The sequence below is a fragment of the Oncorhynchus clarkii genome, chromosome 18, assembly GCF_045791955.1.
Source record: "Oncorhynchus clarkii lewisi isolate Uvic-CL-2024 chromosome 18, UVic_Ocla_1.0, whole genome shotgun sequence".
Classification (NCBI taxonomy): domain Eukaryota; kingdom Metazoa; phylum Chordata; class Actinopteri; order Salmoniformes; family Salmonidae; genus Oncorhynchus; species Oncorhynchus clarkii.
The window spans coordinates 29919060-29941877 of NC_092164.1; the positions used below are offsets into that span (position 1 = coordinate 29919060).

At 41.9% G+C, this 22818-nt stretch overlaps 1 protein-coding gene across 1 annotated transcript; it reads left to right on the top strand.

Annotated features, from left to right (window-relative positions):
- The first annotated feature begins 2421 nt into the window (after positions 1-2421).
- On the top strand, positions 2422-17350 carry LOC139372560 (acyl-coenzyme A thioesterase 1-like). Its single transcript, XM_071112301.1, has 4 exons — positions 2422-2445; positions 13494-14157; positions 15699-15901; positions 16147-17350. Exons 2-4 carry the CDS (start codon positions 13707-13709, stop codon positions 16750-16752), a joined length of 1260 nt encoding a protein of 419 aa, XP_070968402.1. The 5' UTR covers positions 2422-2445; positions 13494-13706; the 3' UTR covers positions 16753-17350.
- Positions 17351-22818: the final 5468 nt, after the last annotated feature.

Sequence of the window (22818 nt, forward strand, 5' to 3'; positions counted from 1 at the left end):
TACACACAGACTTCCTTACACACTCTCGCATAAAGCCCAGATTGGCAAAGTGCTGTTGAGACTTTTCATTTAGGTTCAACACAACAGTAAGTGTACACCTGACAGAATTTAACATATATCAGTAATATGGTAGTAGATCAGACCCTCTCTTAGGTTAGGTTGTGTTACTACTGTTTTACTTACAACGGTTTATGCCGCTCCGGTTTTGAAAAGGGAATCAAGAAGTGTATGATCGTAGGAACTGGTACTACAGTGGTTTATGTTATTTTAAAACTGTTTTGTACAGTCCTGCTATCCAGAATTTGCCCTGTCTATCAAGGTCCAATCAGATAAGCATTATTCTCAAGGTGACGCTTGCTGTTGGCGTTTGTGGGCATGTTCCAGAACCTCTCATGTTGTATCCAATCCAATCAACTGACTCTAATTATTCAAACCCTGATTGACTATAGACAGAAGACAGGTCCAAAATAGACCTCCTGATGCTTCTTTTCTTTCAACACTTTCAAGCAACATAAAACTTTGGCTTCAAGCCCTAACTACCTGTCGGGACTCTTCTTCCCTAATTCAACCTAAACCAAAGTTGTGTACTGGACTGTGCAGTCAGAGCCAGATGACGCTGGTTTTAGTGCATAAGCTTGAGCAATACTCGTCCATGTACTGTACTGTATGAAATGGCACCCTATTCCAAAATGGCACTCTTCCTTATATAGTGCACTAGAGTGCTCTAGCTCTGGTAGAGTAAACTAAAATCTAAAATAGAGCACCATAGTACATAGGGAATAAGGTGCTATTTGAGGACGCACCCTCAGTCCTCCCTACCAAACCAACAGAGCCCCAGGACACTGCTGTATGGAGGATCCACAGACAGGTCAAACAGGTTACTGTTTTCTAGCATATTTTTTGCTATAATTAATTATTAATTAATTATTTTTGAGTATGAGAATTCCTTGTCCCTCCTACTGCACAAAGTAACTCACAATATAGCCCTATATGACCTATAATAGTGTTTGTGATAATCTTTCATAGAGTAGATGTGAGGGACGTAGATATGTATTGTTTCCATGTCATATCAGATATTGATGGATGTTGAATGTTTACTTGTATCACAGGGTGACCTGGTTGGTAATTATACAGCATCACATTGCTTTGCCTTCTGGGAAGGTTAGTGAAATACATGGCAAGGACAATTGGTTGCATCCAAATGGCACCCTATTTCTTTTAAAGTGTACAACTTTGGGCCCTGGTCCAAAATATTGCACTTTGAAGGGAAACGTGCCTTTTGGGACGTAGACATTTACTTGCTGATACTACTGTACAAAGTGTCATCTCTGTAATAATGATGGCAATGGGCGATCATAGAGATGCAAAACCATCATCAACATCAGCTTTATCTACGGCATCATGGAGTAGTGGATGACCATTGATATTTATTGAGACAAATTAATACTTTTGATACCCAATTCCCTATATAGTGCACTACCTATGCCCTGGTCAAAAGTATTTCACTATGTAAGGAATAGGGTGCCATTTGGGACTTAGTTGTCCATGACTCTTAGTAATACTCCCATATGGATTCATAGGCAGGACAGTCTGTCTATGTGCAGTGGAAACTTACTTGTTCACTATTTTCACAAATCAACAATTTTCTATTTTTATATCAATCTTGCTGAGGTGTTTTTTTCTTAATATCTCTGAATATGCTTGGAAGATGAGGAAAGGGGTTGGGTTAGCTTGATACTTGAGCACAAACTGAAACTGCAAACCATGTGATGAGGAGAGGGAATTGGTGGGAAAATATAAACTGAAACTGCATTCAAACCGAGCTTTTAGCACATCATAAATACTGATCTATAATCTCTAGATCTAGATGTAAAATACCAATAACATAAGCCACCAGATGATACCATCTGGAAAGTTGTGGAGATATAAGGGATGTCTGACCTGCTCGCTAAGCCCCTGATTAAAATAAATGGCTATTTATCTTCAGAAAGGAGAAGGGACACTGTAACTGACTCGACTGGATGGACTGGTTGAACTTTGATCTCTATCGGACTTCTTCCACTGACTGAACGAGTCGGAGATGCTGACTTACACTGACTGGGTTGTTCTTGATACATTTTTATTTTACCTTTTGGTTAATTCCAATGAAAAATGATAATTATAAGTGTTAAGACGTATTCCGTGTAAGACGATTTGAACCTTTTGACTTTCCATTATCATCCAGCAGGTCAAAGAACAACTGAAAATAACGAGTCACTCAGAAAAACGAATAAAAACGAATCGATCGCGAACTGCACGTCACTCATTTCGACCTTTTTCAAAAGTAGGCGAGAGGACGCAGGTGAATACAAATCTAATTGATAAAAGGCTTATCTTTAAAAGTTCAGACCATCACAGTCCTATCTCAACCAAAGCTACAAGGAAAAAGTATGCATCCATGACAACGTGAGTACAGCAATCTTGTTATAATAGGCGATTGTATATGCTTCCTTAACGCTGTTTCTGATCGCATTTAGGCAATCAAGGTCAATTAGGCTACAAGCCAACTGTTGGTTAACAATTTATTTTAACTCCCGTGATTGAGGTGCAACAATTTCATTGATATCCTCTTTACATTAAGATGCTTATATTCAAGGTCACCTGTTGATTATTATTCACACCGGAATGTTTGTGCATTTATTTATGTTAGCTATCATAGGGGAACAGAAGTACGTTCTAAACGGTTAATCGCCATGTTGTTTTTGCTAATATTATTATTAATTAACTTGGACAAACAATTTAGCACAGACACAAAGTCAAAATTGCCTATGACTTTTTGGTCATAGTTTAAGGATAGCAGTGTTAGGATTAAGGTTGTGTTTAAAATCACATTTTAAGAAGATAAATTGTAGAAATATGCGGAGTTTGTGGATGTGATAACTAGTGACAACCTTTTGGAGTGTTGATTTCTTATGGCCTGTAATTTTTCTAATGGATAAATAACTCTTTTGGACATTATTTTTCACTGATCTCTGCCTGTCCATTGTGTTGATCCTGTCATTGCAACAATGTATCAAGTCATTAGCCTAGTCTAGTGGTTAGAGCGTTGGACTAGTAACTGAAACGTTGCAAGATCAAATCCCTGAGCTGTCAAGGTACAAATCTGTCGTTCTGCCCCTGAACAAGGCCCACTGTTCCTAGGCCATCATTGAAAATAAGAATTTGTTCTTAACTGACTTGCCTAGTTAAATAAAGGAAAAAAAGAGAAATTATCATCACAGCAAATGTGATCACACACCATTGTCCCCAATCCCCTTTCAAACTTTCCCCCACCAGTTAATTTACCGTATGCTGTATTTTAAATTCCACAAGCAAGAGCACGGTTCCTTCTGCCTAGAATAGGCTAACGGTAATTTAAAAAAAAATCTAAATAAGTGACCAACAATTTGTAGCAAAGTTTTTTTTCAGAGTCATGGAGCTTTATAGAGGAATAGCTGAAAGGCCAGCAAAGAAGCAAGCGTGTGTGCGGTATTGCACAGGACAACAGTGAAGTTAGGCTAAAGATGTAGGCTACCAATAGAAGCTCATTCATAGCCATAATTTTGTAGGCTAAATATAAGGCCTAATACTGCAGTGAATTTAGGCCTACCACTTGCGCTTTGCAAGACAGAACAAACCTCTGCTGGTTTCCAGAGTTTATGCACTCAACTAAAATGGTGTCAGCATTGAACTGCTTCACTCAAATGTATTAATAGTTAAACATCTAGGTGATGCGTGTCTTTTCTATTTTAGGTTGTCAATTTTGCAGTAGGCCTATAGGCATGCTCTTTCTCCTTCAAAACTCTCCCTATCAATTTATTTTTTAGTCTATCTATTATCCTACACAATGTTATTTATGATATTTTTCAAGGTGTTTAAAACAGTAGGCTACATAGCAGCGCCAGCTGATTTCACTAGAAGAAACAATCAGCTATAGGGATGACAGGTGCAATGTGCGCTTCGCAGGCACGCAGCCCCCCTCCACCTTCCCGTGCAGTAAAATTATACACCAATGCTGCTTTTCGACTGTAACACCAGTGTTATACCCTTATGTTACATTAGAGAAATTGTGTTCCAAAGGGTTATTTGGTCCCCGCCAATAATTGTAGCTCTAACTTTTGAATGGTAGCTATAAGCTATTATGACCCCATCAATGACCCCATCGTTAGAAGGGACAGTGACACAACCACAATTGATAGCAATACAGATCTTATATTCTACACACACAATTCCTTCCTGATGATTTTCCCTGATGTTTATGTGAACTTTGCAAAACATTTTGAATGCATTCCAGACACTTTGGGATGCAAAACAAATGAAATGTTATCAAATTGTGACCATCTTTCTTCAGGCAGCTTTGTTATGAAACCCCCCCGGAAATATCACATTTACATAAGTATTCAGACCCTCTACTTTGTTGAAACACCTTTGGCAGGGACTACAGCCCCAAGTCGTCTTGGGTATGATACTACCAGCTTGGCACACCTGTATTTGGGGAGTTTCTCCTATTATTCTCTGCAGATCCTCTCAAGGTCTGTCAGGTTGGATGGCGAGTGTCGCTGCAAAGATATTTTCAGGTCTCTCCAGAGATGTTAGATTGGATTCAAGTCCGGGCTCTGGCTGGGCCACTCAAGGACATTCAGAGACTTGTCTCAAAGCCACTCCTGTGTTGTCTTGGCTGTGTGCTTAGGGTCTTTGCCCTGTTGGAAGGTGAACCTTCGCCACAGTTTGAGGTCCTGATCGCTCTGGAGCAGATTTTCATCAAGGATCTCTCTGTACCTTGCTCCGTTCATCTTTCCTTCTATCCTGACTAGTCTCGCTGTCCCTGCTGCTGAGAAACATCCCCACAGCATGATGCTGCCACCACCATGCTTCACCGTAGGGATGGTGCCAGGTTTCCTCCAGACGTGATGCTTGGGATTCAGGCCAAAGAGTTCAATCATGGTTTCATCTGACCAGAGAATCTTGTTTCTCATGGTCTGAACTCCAAGTGGGCTGTCGTGCTTTTTACTGAGGAGTGGCCTTGGTCTGGCATAAAGGCCTGATTGGTGGAGTGCTGCAGAGATGGTTGTCCTTCTGGAAGGTTCTCCCATCTCCACAGAGGAGCTCTGGAGCTCTGTTAGAGTGACCGTCGGGTTCTTGGTCACCTCCCTGACCAATGCCTTCCTCCCCCAGATTGCTCAGTTTGGCTGGGTGGCCAGCTCTAGGAAGAGTTTTGGTAGTTCCAAACTTCTTCCATTTAAGAATGATGGAGGCCACTGTTTTCTTGGGGACCTTCAATGCTGTGTAATTTTTTGGTACCCTTCCCCAGATTTGTGCCTCTATACAATCCTTTCTTGGAGCTCTACGGACAATTCCCTTGACCTCATGACTTGTTTTTTGCTCTGACATGCACTGTCAACGATTATCGCAATGAACCACCAGAGGAGCACATAATAATGCTGGACCTGACAAAACCCTGAGATGACTTGTAAACAGTGTTGTGACTTGACTTTAACGTGAATATGAAGACTGTTATTTATCTAATTACCTAAATATGTAACTTTTTTTACACAATTTAAATTAATCATGTAACAATTAACTAATTTGGATCTGGGGCACCACAAGAGTGGTTAGAGTTACCATTTCCCAAATTAAACTCTAAAGATCTTTACCTATCACATCTATAAACCGTCAACTTATTAATTTGAACCTCATATCATATCATCATTCTGAATAGTTGTAACCTCCTTGCATCTGCAAAAGGCCCGAGCCTTACTTATGATTCAGTACTACACAAATTGGTTTAATAATTTATTTCATAGGTAATTAAATGGTAACACAGGATAAACATACACACTTAATATGTTAAAAACAGGTCTGTAGAGGACTGACAACAATATGGCTGCGTGTTACAAAAGACATGGAGAGGGTGAGAGAGGGACAGAGACACTTAACGTTGGTACATTTAGAAACTACTCTCACTTAAAGTACTCCTTTGCACACAGACTGCCGTCCGCTTGAAGTAAGCAATCATGAATGTAAACTCCGCAATAAAAGACACTTCCTCTCACTGTCAACTGCGTTTATTTTCAACCAACTTAACATGTGTAAATATTTGTATGAACATAAGATTCAACAACTGAGACAAAACTGAACAAGTACCACAGACATGTGACTAACAGAAATTGAGTAATGTGCCCCTGAACAAAGGGGGGTGAAAATCAAAAGTCAGTATCTGGTGTGGCCACCAGCTGCATTAAGTACTGCAGTGCATCTCCTCCTCACGGACTGCACCAGATTTGCCAGTTCTTGCTGTGAGATGTTACCCACTCTTCCACCAAGGCACCTGAAAGTTCCCAGATATTTCTCGCGGGAATGGCCCTAGCCCTCACCATCCGATCCAACAGGTCCCAGATGTGCTCAATGATTGAGATCCGGGCTCTTCGCTGGCCGTGAACCCTGACATTCCTGTCTTGCTGGAAATCCCGCACAGAATTAGCAGTATGGCTGGTGGCATTGTCATGCTGGAGGGTTATGTCAGGATGAGCATGCAGAAAGGGTACCACATGCGGGACGAGGATGTCTTCCCTGTAACACACAGCATTGAGATTGCCTGCAATAACAACAAGCTCAGTCCCATGATGCTGTGACACACCCCAGACCATGACAGACCCCCCCACCTCCAAATCGATCCTGCTCCAGAGTGCACACACTATGTTAGAAATATTGTTCCAGTATTCGCTTTAGAATGTTTTAGCTTCAGCGGGAAAAGGTTTGTTGAAACATAAGGCATTCCATCTGGTTAGCATTGGCGAGGGAGAGCTGAGTGTTCTGTCTTTCATTTTACAACAGGGCGTGAGTTGTTAACCCACACCAGTTCCCTCCTCCACACCTCTGCGGGTCAGAGGGGGTCTGTTTGAAGTCATTCATTGCAAACCTGATCTGACCTATTTGGATCCTCACAGGTCTGTCATGACAACAGGAATAATATTTAAGCCTCAAAATGAGAAAAGGATTCAAATGAAACATGTAAAAAAAAAATAAAAAAAAACTGTACTGCAATTGCACAACCATGTGTTAAATAAGGATCAAACCCTGTAACCCGGGGAAAACGTACTGTAGCTACTTTCCTAACCTAGAATCCTGAAGCTAGTTCGAAACTGTTACCACTGTATATACAGTACCAGTCAAAAGTTTGGACAAACTTAGTCATTCAAGGGTTTTTCTTTTGTTTCTTATTTTCTACATTGTAGAACAATAGTAAAGACATCAAAACTATTAAATAACATATATGGAATCATGTAGTAACCACAAAAGTGTTAAACAAATCAAAATATGTTTTATATTTGAATTTCTTCAAATAGCCACCCGTTTCCTTGATAATAGCTTTGCACAGTCTTGGCATTCTCTCAACAACCTTCACCTGGAATGCTTTTCCAACAGTCTTGAAGGAGTTCCCACATATGCTGAGCACTTGTTTGCTGCTTTTCCTTCACTCTGTGGTCCAACTCATCCCAATCCATCTCAATTGGGTTGAGGTCAGGTGATTATGGAGGCCAGGTCATCTGATGAAGCACCATCACTCTCCTTCTTGGTCATATGGCCTTTACACAGCCTGGAAGTGTGTTTGGTCATTGTCCTTGTTGAAAAACAAATGATAGTCCCACTAAGCGCAAACCAGATGGGATGGCTGGATGGATACCCTACAGAATGCTGTGGTAGCCATGCTGGTTAAGTGTGCCTTGAATTCTAAATAAATCACTGACAGTGTCACCAGAAAAGCACCTCCACACCTCCTCCTCCATGCTTCACGGTGGGAACCACACCTGCGGAGATCATCCGCTCACCGACTCTGCGTCTCACACAGCGGTTGGAGCCAAAAGTCTCAAATTTGGACTCATCGAACCAAAGGACAGATTTCCACCAGTCTTTTGCTTGTGTTTCTTGGCCCAATCAAGTCTCATCTTATTGGTGTCCTTTAGTGGTTTCTTTGCAACAATTCAACCATGAAGGCCTGATTCACGCAGTCTCTTCTGAAAAGTTGATGTTGATGTCTCTATTACTTGAACTCTGAAACATTTATTTGGGCTGCAATTTCTGAGGCTGGTAACTCTAATGACCTTATCCTCTGTAGCAGCGGTAACTCTGGGTCTTCCTTTCCTGTGGCGATCCTCATGGGGGTCTGTTTCATCATAGCGCTTCATGGTTTTTGCAAAAATAAGTTCTTGACATTTTCCAGATTGACTGACTTTCATGTCTTAAGGTAATGATGGCCTGTTTCTCTTTGCGTATTTTAGCTGTTCTGGCCATAAAATGGACTTCGTATTTTACCAAATAGGGCTATCTTCTGTATATCTCCCCTACCTTGTCACAACACAACTGATTGGCTCAAACACGTTAAGAAGGAAAGAAATTCCTTGAATGAACTTTTAACAAGGTACACCTGTTAATTTAAGTGCATTCCAGGCAACTACCTCATGAAGCTGGTTGAGAGAATGCCAAGAGTGTGCAAAGCTGTCATCAAGGAAAATGGTGGCTACTTTGAAGAATCTCAAATACAAAATATATTTTGATTTGTTTAACACTTTTTTTTGCTTACTGCCCGATTCCATATGTTTTGATGTCTTCTATTATTCTCCAATGTAGAAAATAGTAAAATAAAGAAAAACCCTGGAATGAATGTGTCCAAACCTTTGATTGGTACTGTATTTAAGTGGCAAGCCAACTAACCTTAGAATTTTTTTTTTGGAGGCTGAATTTTAATTGGTAAACATTTTCACACACATTGTATTTCCTATGTTGTGCAGTCAATATTCATATTAAATTTTTTTAGTTGATATTATATATATTTAAACCATTTTGTAACTAGGCAAGTCAGTTAAGAACAATTTCTTATTTGCAATGACGTCCGGGTTTGGTCGTTGTAGGCCAACTCTAAGCCAATTGTGAGCCACCCTATGGGACTCCCAAACTTGGCCGGTTGTGATGCAGCCAGGGTGTCTGTAGTGACATCTCTAATACTGAGATGCAGTGCCTTAGACCGATGCGCGACTCGAGAGCCCATATCAAATTTCGTATTGTATTGTATACCAATGGATCATTTCAGCTATTATTTCCATATATACAATAAACACAGGACATTTTTAATCAGCATGTTTTGCATTGGTGGATTTGCTGTATATGGTAATACACCAGTTCCAAACCTCTCTCCCAATAACAGCTAGTTTCCTTCCAATTAGGCCCTTCTGTTCTGGTGGATTGATCCACACTGTGGTTAACGCACCAATTTGGTGCCCTTCCCCTCCCCACTCAGACAGTCCTAGCAACATTCTTGTTGAAAAATATATTTTTGCACAAACAAATGTTTCTAGTAGAGCACTTTAATATAAAACTATTACAATACGGTATTTAGTCCTTACGTAGAAGTTATTTGAAATAGAGAAGTCGCAGGATTTTTTTTTTAAAATACCTGCCAAAATTGTTCCCCCCCAATGTTCAAAAACTGACTACGCCCCTGATTTCAACCACATAAAATATGCATCCAAGACAAACTATTGTCTTATCAGAAACGTGTTACATAATTTTCTCATTTTCTTTTTGTTACCTTTAAACCAATTAAACTGATGACATTTTGCACTTTCTACTGTTTTGAAGTCTTTTTTTCTCCCAGTTCCCTGAACGTACTCGCTCCGTGAGAGAACCTGAATTAAAATTTACCACTTTACCGGTGTCAACTAGATTACTGATTTCATTCAATAGATTTATGCAAAGGCTAAATTGCCAAAGGGGGGTGGGGGGACATGTCCCTCTGTCAAGTTCTGACCGTAGTCCTTTTATGTCTTTGTTTTAGTATGGTCAGGGTGTTGTTTTTGTTCGAGTATTCGTTTTCATTAAAAGAGAATATGAATACTTGCCACGCTGCACCTTGGTCCTCCTCTCTATCTACCAACGACGAGCGTTACAGAAACACCCACCACCAAAGGACCAAGCAGCGAGGTAACGGGCAGCGGCCGAAATCTCAGGACTCCTGGACATGGGAGGAGATTTTGAACAGAGAAGGACCCTGGACTCAGGCTGGAGAATATCGCCACCCCAAAGCAGAGCTGGAGGCAGCGAGAGCTGAGCGGCGGTGGTATGAGGCAGCACGGCAGCGCAGCTGGGACGAGAGGCAGCCCCAAAAATGTATTGGGGGGTGGCACACGGGGAGTGTGGCTAAGTCAGGCAGGAGACCTGAGCCAACTCCACGTGCTTACAATGGAAAGAGAAGGACCGGGCAGGCACTGTGTTATGCCGTGAGGCGCACAATGTCCCCGGTGCGCAGGCATGGCCCGGTGCGGTACATAGCAGCGCCTCGTATCGGCCGGGCTAGAGTGGGCATCGAGCCAGGTGCCATGAAGCCGGCTCGGGCCGGGGTACATGGCACCAGTCCTACGCAGGGTGTCCCCGGTTCGCCAGCACAACCCAGTGCGGGCTATTCCACCTCGCCACACTGGCCTGGCTACGGGGAGCAATTCAGCCAGGTAGGGTTGGGCAGGCTCGGGGCTCGAGACCTGCAGTGCGCCTCCACGGTCCGGTCTATCCGGTGCCGCCTCCATGCAGCAGCCCTCCGGTGGCAGGCCCCCGCACCAGGCTGTCTCTCCGTGTCCTCCCTACAGATGCTCCTGCCTGCCCAGTGCTGCCGGAGTCTTCCTCATGCCCAGTGCTGCCGGAGTCTTCCTCATGCCCAGTGCTGCCGGAGTCTTCCTCATGCCCAGTGCTGCCGGAGTCTTCCTCATGCCCAGTGCCGCCACCGCGGACAGACACCCATCCAGACCCTCCCCTATAGGTTCAGGTTTTGCGGCCGGAGTCAGCACCTTTGGAGGGAGTACTGTCACGTTCTGGCCTTAGTTATTTTGTAATGTCTTTGTTTTAGTATGGTCAGGGTGTGAGTTGGGTGGATGGTCTATGTTCCGTTTTCTATGTTGTGTTTGCGTTTGTCCTGGTATGGTTCTCAGAGGCAGCTGTCGTTAGTTGCCTCTGATTGAGAATCATACTTAGGTAGCCTTTTCCCACTTGTGTTTCGTGGGTGTTTTCTGTTCTGTGTTTGTATTTCACCGTTCAGGACTGTTTTCGTTTCGTTCTCGTGTTTTGTTGTTTTTGTTCGAGTATTCGTTTTCATTAAAAGAGAATATGAATACTTGCCACGCTGCACCTTGGTCCTCCTCTCTTTCTCCCAACAACGAGCGTTACACCCTCTCTGACCCCTAATATTCAGAATGGGTTGATTCGTTCCCCACAATTTATTTTATATAAATAAACAATTTTGGCCCCCCAGATGGCAAAATGTGTAGAATTGCAGGAAATTAGCTTTAAAACATAACTTTTTTTATTTTTTTTTATCTCAGCCTGACAAAATGTGTAGGATAGCGATATAAAACTGGACTTTTTTGTCTCTTCCCTATCCCCTGTCAAAATGTGTTGAGATGCAGGATGTTTTTTTTTAGTGGGGTACCCCCCCCGGAAGTAGGTACCCTGGGTCCCCAAATGCGTTAGCCTGGCCCTGTTCGGACGCACTGCGTGTCCTCTGCTCAGCTCCACTGTCTATAGACAGTCGCACAATCTATTTGCTGCCCTCCCCCACTCATTTGTTTGGGGTGCCCCTGCTATTCTCATTGGGCCAGAGCACTGTCAATCTGGTTCAGGTTGAAGAGTAAAAGATGGTGCATTTGTTCTGATTTTCCTTTGACTGGAAGTCGGGATCAACATTCAACGTGTAGTAAAAGTGTAATAAAAATAATTTAGTAGGAGCTTATATTTGTCCTATTTCTCACATGTGTATTATATGTGTGAATTGGAAATGTGTTTTTTGCATATCCCAACTCCCACTGAGGCACCCTCAGAGTAGGGTCACAACCAGGGTCAGCCATTATCAACAGCGACCTTGGAGCAATTAGGGGTAAGTGCCTTTCTCAAGGGCACAGCAACAGGTTTTTTTTTACCTCTTCTGCTCTGGGATTTGAACTTTCGGTACATATACCACATACACCTCAAAATATCCTTTGGGGATAATAAGCCATGTCAAACTGTGGAGAATTGCAGGAAATGCATTTTTAAAATGTCCCAAAAAAGTATGGAGGAGTACCATTATAGCTACTGACTGTGTGCAAGACAACAGCGTGGAAAATCAGGTCATGATTTAAGATGGCTAATGTTATTGTCAAGGTGAGTCTAGCTCAGAAACCAGCTATTCTAGCTAGCTAGGTCTACACTTTTTGAAATATGTTCCATTGATTATGGTGCTAGATCTGTATGAATAAATAAATAAATATATTTATTTATGGCTTGTTAGCCATGTAATTAATAAAACCAACAGTAGTCTGACGTGTAGGCCTAATGTCCTAAAAAACGTTTCAGCATTGGCCTACACAATGATTTCCATAGGCCTATGCAATTACTGCAAATGGCAGATGAACGCTTCCCATGCTCCTCATATCAAAGCCATAGGCCTACAAATACTTTGGTTGAACGTTGATTAATAATAAGGTACTGCCTCCTCTCCATGATATGGAGCCCCCCATCTATAGGCACGAGCCAGTTAGAGCCAAATATTTCTGTCCAGTCAATGACGCAGCAGTTCATGTCGTTACCATAGCACATTTAATGAAGGCTATTGCTTATCATTATAGCACAGAGTTTCTAAACCGAGAGGTGCAACATCGCAAGACTTCCTGGAATGTTGGCGAAACGGACCAAGCAGACCAGGCTGGGGTTTGAGAAGTCAATGAGAAAAGTGAAACATTCTTAATTAGTTGTTAATTTGCTCAAAATCGAAAAGCACAACCTAGTTTCGAGCCAGGTCTTTAAAAAAAAAATATATTTTTGGACCCCTTTTTCATTATGTCCAATTGGTAGTTAGTCTTGTCCCATCGCTGCAACTACCGTACAGACTCGGGAGAGGTAAAGGTGCTCTGAAGGTGAAGGTGCTCCATGCTTGCTCTGAAACATGACCCTGCCAAGCAACACTGCTTCTTGACATACTGCTCGCTTAACCCGGAGACAGCCGCACCAATGTGTCGGAGGAAACACATTCCAACTGGTGACCGTGTCAGCGGTCACCAGTTGCGCCACTCTGGAGGCCCTCGAGCCTCTGGAGGCCCTATATTAAGGAGTTGAACATGCTATTACTCCAACCTCATGAAAGTGACAAACTAAAACATTTAAATCTTTCGTCAAAAACAATTTTGTATCGAAGGAGTGCCTTTGATTTGATGGCCTGCACATGCACAGTTCAGCGCGAGACGACCGTTAGACCCGATGACGTGTTTCTGTGCGTGAGCTTAGCTAGCCAACATTGCCATGACATTGCCTACAAGTGTGATCGGGAATTTCTATTGACGAAGCGGTTTCTTCTATCTTCATACTCTACTGTCTTTGATTATACATTTTAATTTAACTATGCAATTTATTATTTGATGAACAATCTAACGTATTATTGTCTCCATGTTTCTTTGTAGATTCCATACTCAACGCCATCCTCACTTCATGTCATCTAGCCTACCGGTTTAGGTCATCTTTGAACTGTGCTGGTCACCCAATTGTGCAATTGGCCACAACCTTAAGTCTACAAGCAACTATCTTCGCTGAATGTATCATCCTCACTTGAAAAGTCTATATAAAGAAGCCTAAACTGCATTTCTATCTCTCTCCACTCCTAACCAGAGTGTATAATGTCTAAAGTGTGTTTACAGATTCTTCCCAATGCCAAGTGCTTATTCGATGAGCCAGTGCAGTTGAAAGTTGACAGGCTGAAACCAAGACAGCGGGTGGATCTGAGGGCAGAAGTAACAGATGACAAAGGCATTGTATTCAGGTCCTCAGCTACCTATGAGGCCAACTGCAGTGGAACGATTGATCTAACAACTGCGTCATCACTAGGTGGCAGTTACACTGGAGTAGAACCTATGGGGCTTTTGTGGTCTCTGAAACCAAACAACTTATACACTAAGTTTGTTAAGAAGGTTGTATCAGTGCCTTGCCTTGTCAACTTCAGTGTACATTCCAAGGATAGTCCAGGAGTACTGGCTGAAGTAATCAATGAAAGAAGTCTGCTTGCAGAGGGAGTAAGAAGAATTCCTGTCAAAGAGGGGAAGCTTCGTGGCGTTCTATTTGTACCTCCTGGTTGGTGTTATGTTTACCCTTTGGTCTACTATGTAAAGAAATGTCCTCTCAATGTTAACTGCATTTTTATTTTCAGCAAACTTAACATGTTTAAATATTCATATGAACATATTTGTATGAACAACAAGATTCAACAACTGAGACATGAACTGACTAACATAAATATAATAATGTGTCCCTGAACAAAGGGGGGGTCAAGATAAAAAGTAACAGTCAGTATCTGGTGTGGCCACTAGCTGCATTAAGTACTGCAGTGCATCTCCTCCTCATGGACTGCACCAGATTTGCCAGTTCTGTGAGATGTTACCCCACTCTTCCACCAAGGCACCTGAAAGTTCCCAGATATTTCTGGGGTGGGGGGCTCAATGGATTGCGATCTGGGCTCTTCTCTGGCCATGGCAGAACACTGACATTCCTGTCTCGTAGGAAATCCCGCACAGAACGAGCAGTATGGCTGGTGGCGTTGTCATGCTGGAGGGTCATGTCAGGATGAGCTTGCAGGAAGGGTACCACATGAGGGAGGAGGATGTCTTCCCTGTAACACACAGTGTTGATATTGCCTGCAATGATAACAAGCTCAGTCCGATGATGCTGTGACATACCACCCCAGACCATGACGAACCCTCCACCTCCAATTCGATCCTGCTCCAGAGTGCAGGCCTCGGTGTAACGTTCATTCCTTCGACGAGAAACGCATATCCGACTATCACCCCGGTGAGATAAAACCGCGACTCGTCAGTGAAGAGCACTTTTTGCCAGTCCTATCTGGTCCAGCGACGGTGGGTTTGTGCCCATAGCCGATGTTGTTGCCGGTGATGTCTGGGTGAGGACCTGCCTTACAACCGGTCTGCAAGCCCTCAGTCCAGCCTCTCTCAGCCTATTGCGGACAGTCTGAGCACTGATGGAGGGATTGTGCGTTCCTGGTGTAACTTGGGCAGTTGTTGTTGCCATCCTGTACCTGTCCCGTACGTGTGATGTTCGGATGCACCGATCCTGTGCAGGTGTTGTTACAAGTGGTCTGCCACTGAGGACGATCAGCTGTCCGTCCTGTCTCCCTGTAGTGCTGTCTTAGGCATCTCACAGAACGGACATTGCAATTTATTGCCCTGGCCACATCTGCAGTCCTCATGCCTCCTTTCAGCATCCCTGAGGCATGTTCACGCAGATGAGCAGGGACCCTGGGCATCTTTCTTTTGGTGTTTTTCAGTAGAAAGCCCTCTAGTGTCCTAAGTTTCCTTAAATTACTGTGACCTTAATTGCCTACATTCTGCTAAGCTATTAGTGTCTTAACGACCGCTCCACAGGTGCATGTTCATTAATTGTTTATGGTTCATTGAACAAGCATGGGAAACAGTGTTTAAACACGTTACAATGAAGATCTGTGAAGTTAATTCGTAAAAATCGAAGTAACTTTGAATGCACAGGGTCCTAAAAAAAGGGACGTTTCTTTTTTTGCTGAGTTTATTAGAAGTTGGTATTTACCATCAACGTGATGTGTGCTGGTTTTCAATGTTTTAAAGTGTATATTTCCTCCTTTACAGAAATAGGTCCACACCCAGCTGTTTTAGACCTATACACATATGGAAGAGGTCTATCTGAAGCTAGAGCTTCTCTTCTTGCCAACAGAGGTTTTGTGGTCTTTACCATGTCATTATATGGGGCTGATGACAATCCTAAAAACGTGACCAAGATCCACCTGGAGTATTTTGAGGAGGCGATTCAGTTCTTGAAAAATCAGCCGCAGGTCAGCATTAAATAATCCTCTGGTTTGATTTGATTTCCTCATTAACTTGTTGATATTACTTTACAGCATGAATTAAAGGGGTAAGAACATGGTAATAATGTGAAAATGAGTTATAATTGCTTACAGCTTATTCATTGATTTGTAATTACTTCAATATTACTTCAAATCACTCGTCTTTCATGGAAATAGTACTACCTGAATGTCTTATGGTCGGTGCTTTATTTGCTGTCCGTTTATCTTTTAAGGTTTGCGGCTCTGGATTAGGTTTGTTGTCACTGTCCAAAAGTGGTGATCTAGCACTGTCCATTGCCACTTTTCTGCCAGGCATTGCTGCTACCGTATGGATCAATGGTTGCAATGCCAATGCCATGATTCCTCTTCACTACAAAGGCACAGTCATACCTCCCCTAATGCTTGATACCAAAAGAGTCTTTGCTACCAAGTCCGGGGCCTTAAATGTGAAATATGTTATTAATGACCCCATGGCAGAGGAGAATCAGGCAACGCTCATCCCAATTGAGAGAGCCAATGGAAGGTTTCTCTTTGTTGCTGCAGAGGATGACCAAAACTGGGACAGTTGTTATTTTGCAAATCAGGCAATGCATCAACTAAAGCATCATGGGAAGGATAATTACGAGTCAGTATTTTACCCTGGAGCAGGACACTACTTAGAGACACCCTACATGCCCTTCTGCCCGGCCAGTATTCATGGTGTTATTGGAAAGCCTGTTGTGTGGGGAGGTGTGCCCAGGTCCCACGCAGCAGCAGAGGTCGACCTTTGGAGGAGGATTCAGGAGTTCTTTAGAACTAACCTGGCAAATGATAGCAACTTGAGTAAAGCCAAGTTATAAAATGTTGAAATGCAAACTGGATAAATATGTGGTGCTTATTGTTTTGCTATGTAGTAGAGCTTAACTCATAATGCACATATTTTACATGAGCTTAACTCACAAGTTCAAAATGCCTTGATAATCCATGCCTGACACATTGCTCCCCCCCCAAAACGCCTACTACAATGAAACCCATAGAAACAAGTTATCCAGACTATATTTAAACTGTTTAATTGCATGATTAAGAGAAACACATCATTTTATTTATGTGTATTGTTGATGGTTTGTGCCTCTTTTCAGAGTGGATTGGCTGTAAAACAACAGACATTCATGTATTTAGATGCCAAACCTTGGTTTCTTGCTACTATTGTTCACTTTTCATTAATGTATTACATTAATTAAAGTTACCACTAGCAAGTGCACATGTATTAAATGCCTGTTTGGCCCCCTGTACCAGAGGCAGCAAAGCAACCCCACAGAATTATCAAACCTCCCCCTGTGTTTGATTGAAGGAAGGGTGTTCTTTTCTTTGAATTCTTAAGTTGGTCTTTGGTAAACATAGGAAGACCCCACCTCTGATAGAGACACACAAAACCCTGATTGAACTTAGCAAAAAAAACACCCTAACAAGCCTGAATCCCGGGGGAAATGTTCTTTGCACTGATGAAACCAAATTAGAACTCTTTGGCAATACAAATCAGTGCTAGGTTTCCTGACGACCAATTGAAGCATTCAAAGGGGTTGCTTTGCTGCCTCTGGTATTGGGGGCCTTGAACGTGTGCAAGGCGTCATGGAATCAGAAGAGTAGCAAGGTATTTTGGAGTCCAATGTTAAACCCAGTGTACAAAAACTGGGTCTCCTTCGAAGGTTGTGGGTCTTCCAGCAGGGCAACAACCGCAAACACACATCAAAATGCATGGAATGGTTCAAGGAAAGAAAACACTGAACTGTTCTGGAGTGGCTAGCATTGATCCCATGTGGCTCAGTTGGTAGATCACGGTGCTTACAACACCAGGGTTATGGGTTTGAGTTATTTAGCTAGGCAAGTCGGTTAAGAACAAATTCTAATTTACGGCCTACTTCGGCAATGCTGGGCCAATTGTGCGCCACCCAATCACAGCCAGATGTGATACAGCCTGAATTTGAGCCAGGTACTATAGTGATGCCTCTTGCACTGAGATGCAGTGCCTTAGACCGCTGCGCTACTCGGGGAGCCCGAGTGAATTGGAGTGGCCAACATTGATTCCATGTCTGAATCCCATTAAAAACCTATGGCGAAATCTGAAAAGTGCAGTTGGTCGAAGGCACCCATTAAACATTTCAGAATTGGAGCAGTCTGCAGCTGAAAAGTTTGCTAAACTTCCAGTAGAAAGGTGCAGCAAGCTCATACTACAAGAAACATTTGTGGGCAGTTATTTTGACCAAAGGCTGTGTAACCAAGTATTAGCTCTTTGATGGGAATAATTTTGTCCTTTGGGTCCATGCCATTTTCTTTTTCTTTTCTAAATTGTATACTTAAGTTTCAAAAATAAAGTGTTTCTACAATGCTGAAAATCCAATAAAATGGTGTGGAGGCCAACATATATATATATATATATCTCTAAGAAAAGTCCAAGGATGTCAATATATTTCACAGGAATGTAATTTGAGAAAGTTATTCAAAGTTGGGATATGTTTTACATATTGGCTTTATATATCCCCTGTCATATTCCAAAGAAGCATACTGTTTTTTTTTTCTTAAGTGAAACAAATGTATAAATGTCTGCATGGACTGGCTCTGAATACACTGCGATCTGGTAACATTTTCAATATAAAGGTAGATGAGGGTAACTGTTGAGTCCATCTATGGAACTCACTTCATAATAATTCATTTCAATTATTGCTAGATTGTAATGAACTTAACATTGGTCAATCCTATTATTCTGACTTCTTTTCTATTCCTATGGTATTCCTAAAAGTCAATGTATTGTAAACTGTCCTGGGTTGTCCATAGTAGGCTACATGAATGGCTGACCTGGCCATCAGGCTGTATTAAAAACATTGGCAGCACTTTACATAACAACTCAAAATAAAGTGATATTAAGATGGTAACGTTTCTAGTTACCAAACACAATTTGCTCAGATACCCCTTCATTTCAGTAAAATTATTGTTACAGGACAGTTACAACACATACTTTGTGCCATAGTGTAGACAAGAACTTTGATACATAAATGCAATATCTTCTCTAGTAAATTTGATCATATGCTTGTTCTTACACAGGTAGCCTCTAGAGGGCAGCAATGGACAGTTCAATGCACAGTAGGCTTTAAATGATAGGAAGAAAATACTGTGTTAGTATCTGTGATATTTTGAATGGCAAGTGGCAACAATGGGTAAATCTCGTCCTATAGATGTATAAGGAATGTGTTACCCTTCATTAAACAGTAAATAAATTAGTCACTGTGAACGTTTGTGTTTCTCTGTCATGTTTCTGTCTTCAACTATCTCTGAATACTAACGGACCACATGCACCAATAGGGTTCAACCTGCACCGACATCAAGCGCCATATTAAAGGTAATACAATGTTTGATCTTCATGATTTGAAAAAGCAGGATATCCCTAATCTAGAACAAAGATGAGGGTAATTCCAAGCACAGTGTTTTATTGAGCACTGCAGTTCGCTGGTCATTTTTCAATCACCTGCCACAATAAACGGGTTGGCTGACAACGTCACGAAAATGATGCACACGCATCGATGTGGAAGGAAGGCGTGTGGTGTTTTGATAGCAACAATGACAAGAAGCTGCCATGTGGGGAATCGTAGTGCATTAGGGAAAGTATTCAGACCCCTTCCCTTTTACCACATTTTGTTACATTACAGCCTTACTCTAAAATTGATTAAAATAATATCCTAATCAATCTACACACAATACCCCATAATGACAAAACAAAAACAGGCTTTTGGATATGTTTGCAAATGTATAACAAAAAAAATTAAATCTACATAAGTATTCAGACCCAGTATTCAAACATCTCAAGGATGATCAATGGAAACAGGATGCACCGGAGCTCAATTTTGGGTCTCATAGTAAAGGGTCTGAATAGTTATGTAAATAAGGTATTTCAGTTTTACATTTTTTTAATACATTTGCAGACAATTTTAAAAACCTGTTTTTACTTTGTTATTATAGGGGTGTTGTGTATAGATTGAGGGGGAAAAGCTATTTAATCCATTTTATAAAAAAAAAAATGTGGAAAAAGTCAAGGGGTCCGAATGCACTGTAGGTGGCTCGTTTCAGCTCGTTATATCTTGTTATTGATACCATGTTTTGACTGATGTCATGTCTATGCTAATGTGGATACAATTTGCTAGCTAGCTAAACAACAACTGCAGCAATGTATGTAAGAGACAAGTGCTCATTGTGCAAACGTATTTGTTTTCAATAAACATAGGGAGACTAAATAGTTTACATGTTGTCAACAGTCAAAGCCAACCCTGTCTGTTTTGCCCCATAGTTGTGCACACACCGGTTTTGTTGCTTAACAACTAACCCATCTTTTGCACAGAAAACAACTAGATGCACAGTAAACACAAACTAAGTATTAAGGATAGTGTACAGTGCCTTCGGAAAGTATTCAGACCCCTTGACTTTTTCCTCATCAATCAATACCCCATAATGACAAAATGAAATCAGGTTTTTAAAAATGTATTGAAAATGTAAAAAACAAACCTCAAAATTGAGCTCAGGTGCATACTGTTTACATTTATCATCCTTGAAATGTTTCTACAACTTGATTGGAGTCCACCTGTGGTAAATTCAGTTGATTGGACATGATTTGGAAAGGCACACACCTGTCTATATAAGGTCCCACTGTTGACAGTACATGAGAGAGCCAAAACCAAGCCATGAGGTTGAAGGAATTGTCCGTAGATCTTAGTGACCGTGTCAAGGCACAGTTGTGGCGAAGAGTACCAAAAAATATCTGCAGCATTGAAGGTCCCCAAAAACACAGTGGCCTCCATCATTCTTAAATTAAAAAAGTTTAGAGTTACCAAGATTCTCCCTAGAGCTGGCGGCCCGGCCAAATTGAGCAATCGGGGGAGAAGGGCCTTGGTCAGGGAGGTGACCAAGAACCCGATGGCCACTATGACAGAGCTCTAGAGTTCCTCTGTGGAGATGGGAGAACCTTCCAGATGGACAACCATCTCTGCAGTACTCCACCAATCAGGCCTTTATGGTAGTGGCCAGACGGAAGCCACTCAGGAAAAGGCACATGACAGCCCACTTGGAGTTTGCCAAAAAGAACCTAAAGACTCTCAGACCATGAGAAACAAGATTCTCTGGTCTGATGAAACCAAGATTGAACTCTTTGGCCTGAATGCCAAGCGTCACGTCTGGACGAAACCGGACACCATCCCTACGGCGAAGCATGATGGTGGCAGCATCATGCTGTGGGGATGATTTTCAGCAGCAGGGATTGGGAGACTAGTCAGGATCGAGGCATAGATGAACGGAGCAAGGTACAGAGAGATCCTTGATGAAAACCTGCTCCAGATTGCTCAGGACCTCAGACTGGGGCGAAGGTTCACCTTTCAACAGGACAACGCCCCTAAGCACACAGCCAAGACAAAACAGGAGTGGCTGCGGGATAAGTTTCTGAATGTCCTTGAGTGGCCCAGCAAGAGCCCGGATCAAACATCTCTGTTGAGACCTGAAAATAGCTGTGCAGCGACACTTCCCAATCAACCTGACAGTTTGAGAGGATCTGCAGAGAAGAATTGAAGAAACTCCCCAAATACAGCTCAGCCAAGATTGTAGCGTCTTACCCAAGAAGACTCAAGGCTGCCAAAGGTGCTTCAACAAAGTACTGAGTGAAAGGGTCTGAATACTTATGTAAATGTGATATTTATGCTTTTAATTTTGTATAAATTGGCAAAAAATTCGAAACAGTTTTTCTTTTTCAATTATGGGGTATTATGTGTAGATTGAGGGGGGGAAATTATTTAAGGAATTGTACAATAAGGCACTGTATGATAAGATACCTAAGTCTCAACATCTGGAGCTCTTCGGCACTGACTTAGTTAACAGTTTACTGTAGACAGGACAGCAGTTACACCATAGGTTTAAGATACACCACTTTGGAAAATATGGATAATGGGAAAACAAAATGTTTTAGATATCACAGAGGGAGATTTCTATAATAGCAGGAAAATGTTTTGGAAGGCTACAATCTCCTGGGTGGTGATGGTGTAAGTCAGCCATTTTGAGCCACTGCTGAGATGCTGAGTGTGGTTAGTCGTAAGGTTGGGCAGTTTGACTCCAAATGTAGAAAAGGTGTCTGTAGCCACACAGAGATACTGTATCTGTGACTCGTCCTGGTCTAGACCTCTGTGTTATCATTACAAATCTGTATCTCTAAGGCTGCACAGGAAGCCCAGTTCTGATCTTTTGCCAGTAATTGGTCTTTTGACCAGTCAGATCAGATATTTTACCAGTAGTTGGGCAAAGATCAGAATTGGGCTCCTTGTGTAAACGCAGCCTAACAGGTGCAGTAAAATAAGATTATCACTAATATCCAAATCTGTAACTCTATATGTGTCGGTGGAAATCCCCATCAACTGAGGATGAGTGACCATTTATAGTTCGGTGGAAATTATCCCACCATTATTATGAAGAAATTATGTTGAAATAATAATATACCACATTCCTCAATCTGACTCCAATATTTTGTAAGTAAATGCAGCAGGCACTGTGTGACTCTGGAGGATCTATCTAGTCAAGGTAGCGAGCCTTGCATCACCACTTACTATGACTATAACGAACATGTGTTTAACTTGCACCATTATTAAGGGACTAGATACAAATAGCTAATCCTGGCGACCAATGTTCTAGCATTCATTTATTTGGGCAAACCGAACAGAGATCTCAAGTTGGTACCCAAGCATGTGTATAATTAACATCTACCAGTAGATACACTAAATTCTAAGCTTATAGTCAGTCAAATAATGACTCTATAAAACAAGGAATGCATTCACTCAATTCAACTAATATACTTTATTTGTCATGAACTAAATAATTAACACTCAAACAATTAGTGTACATGA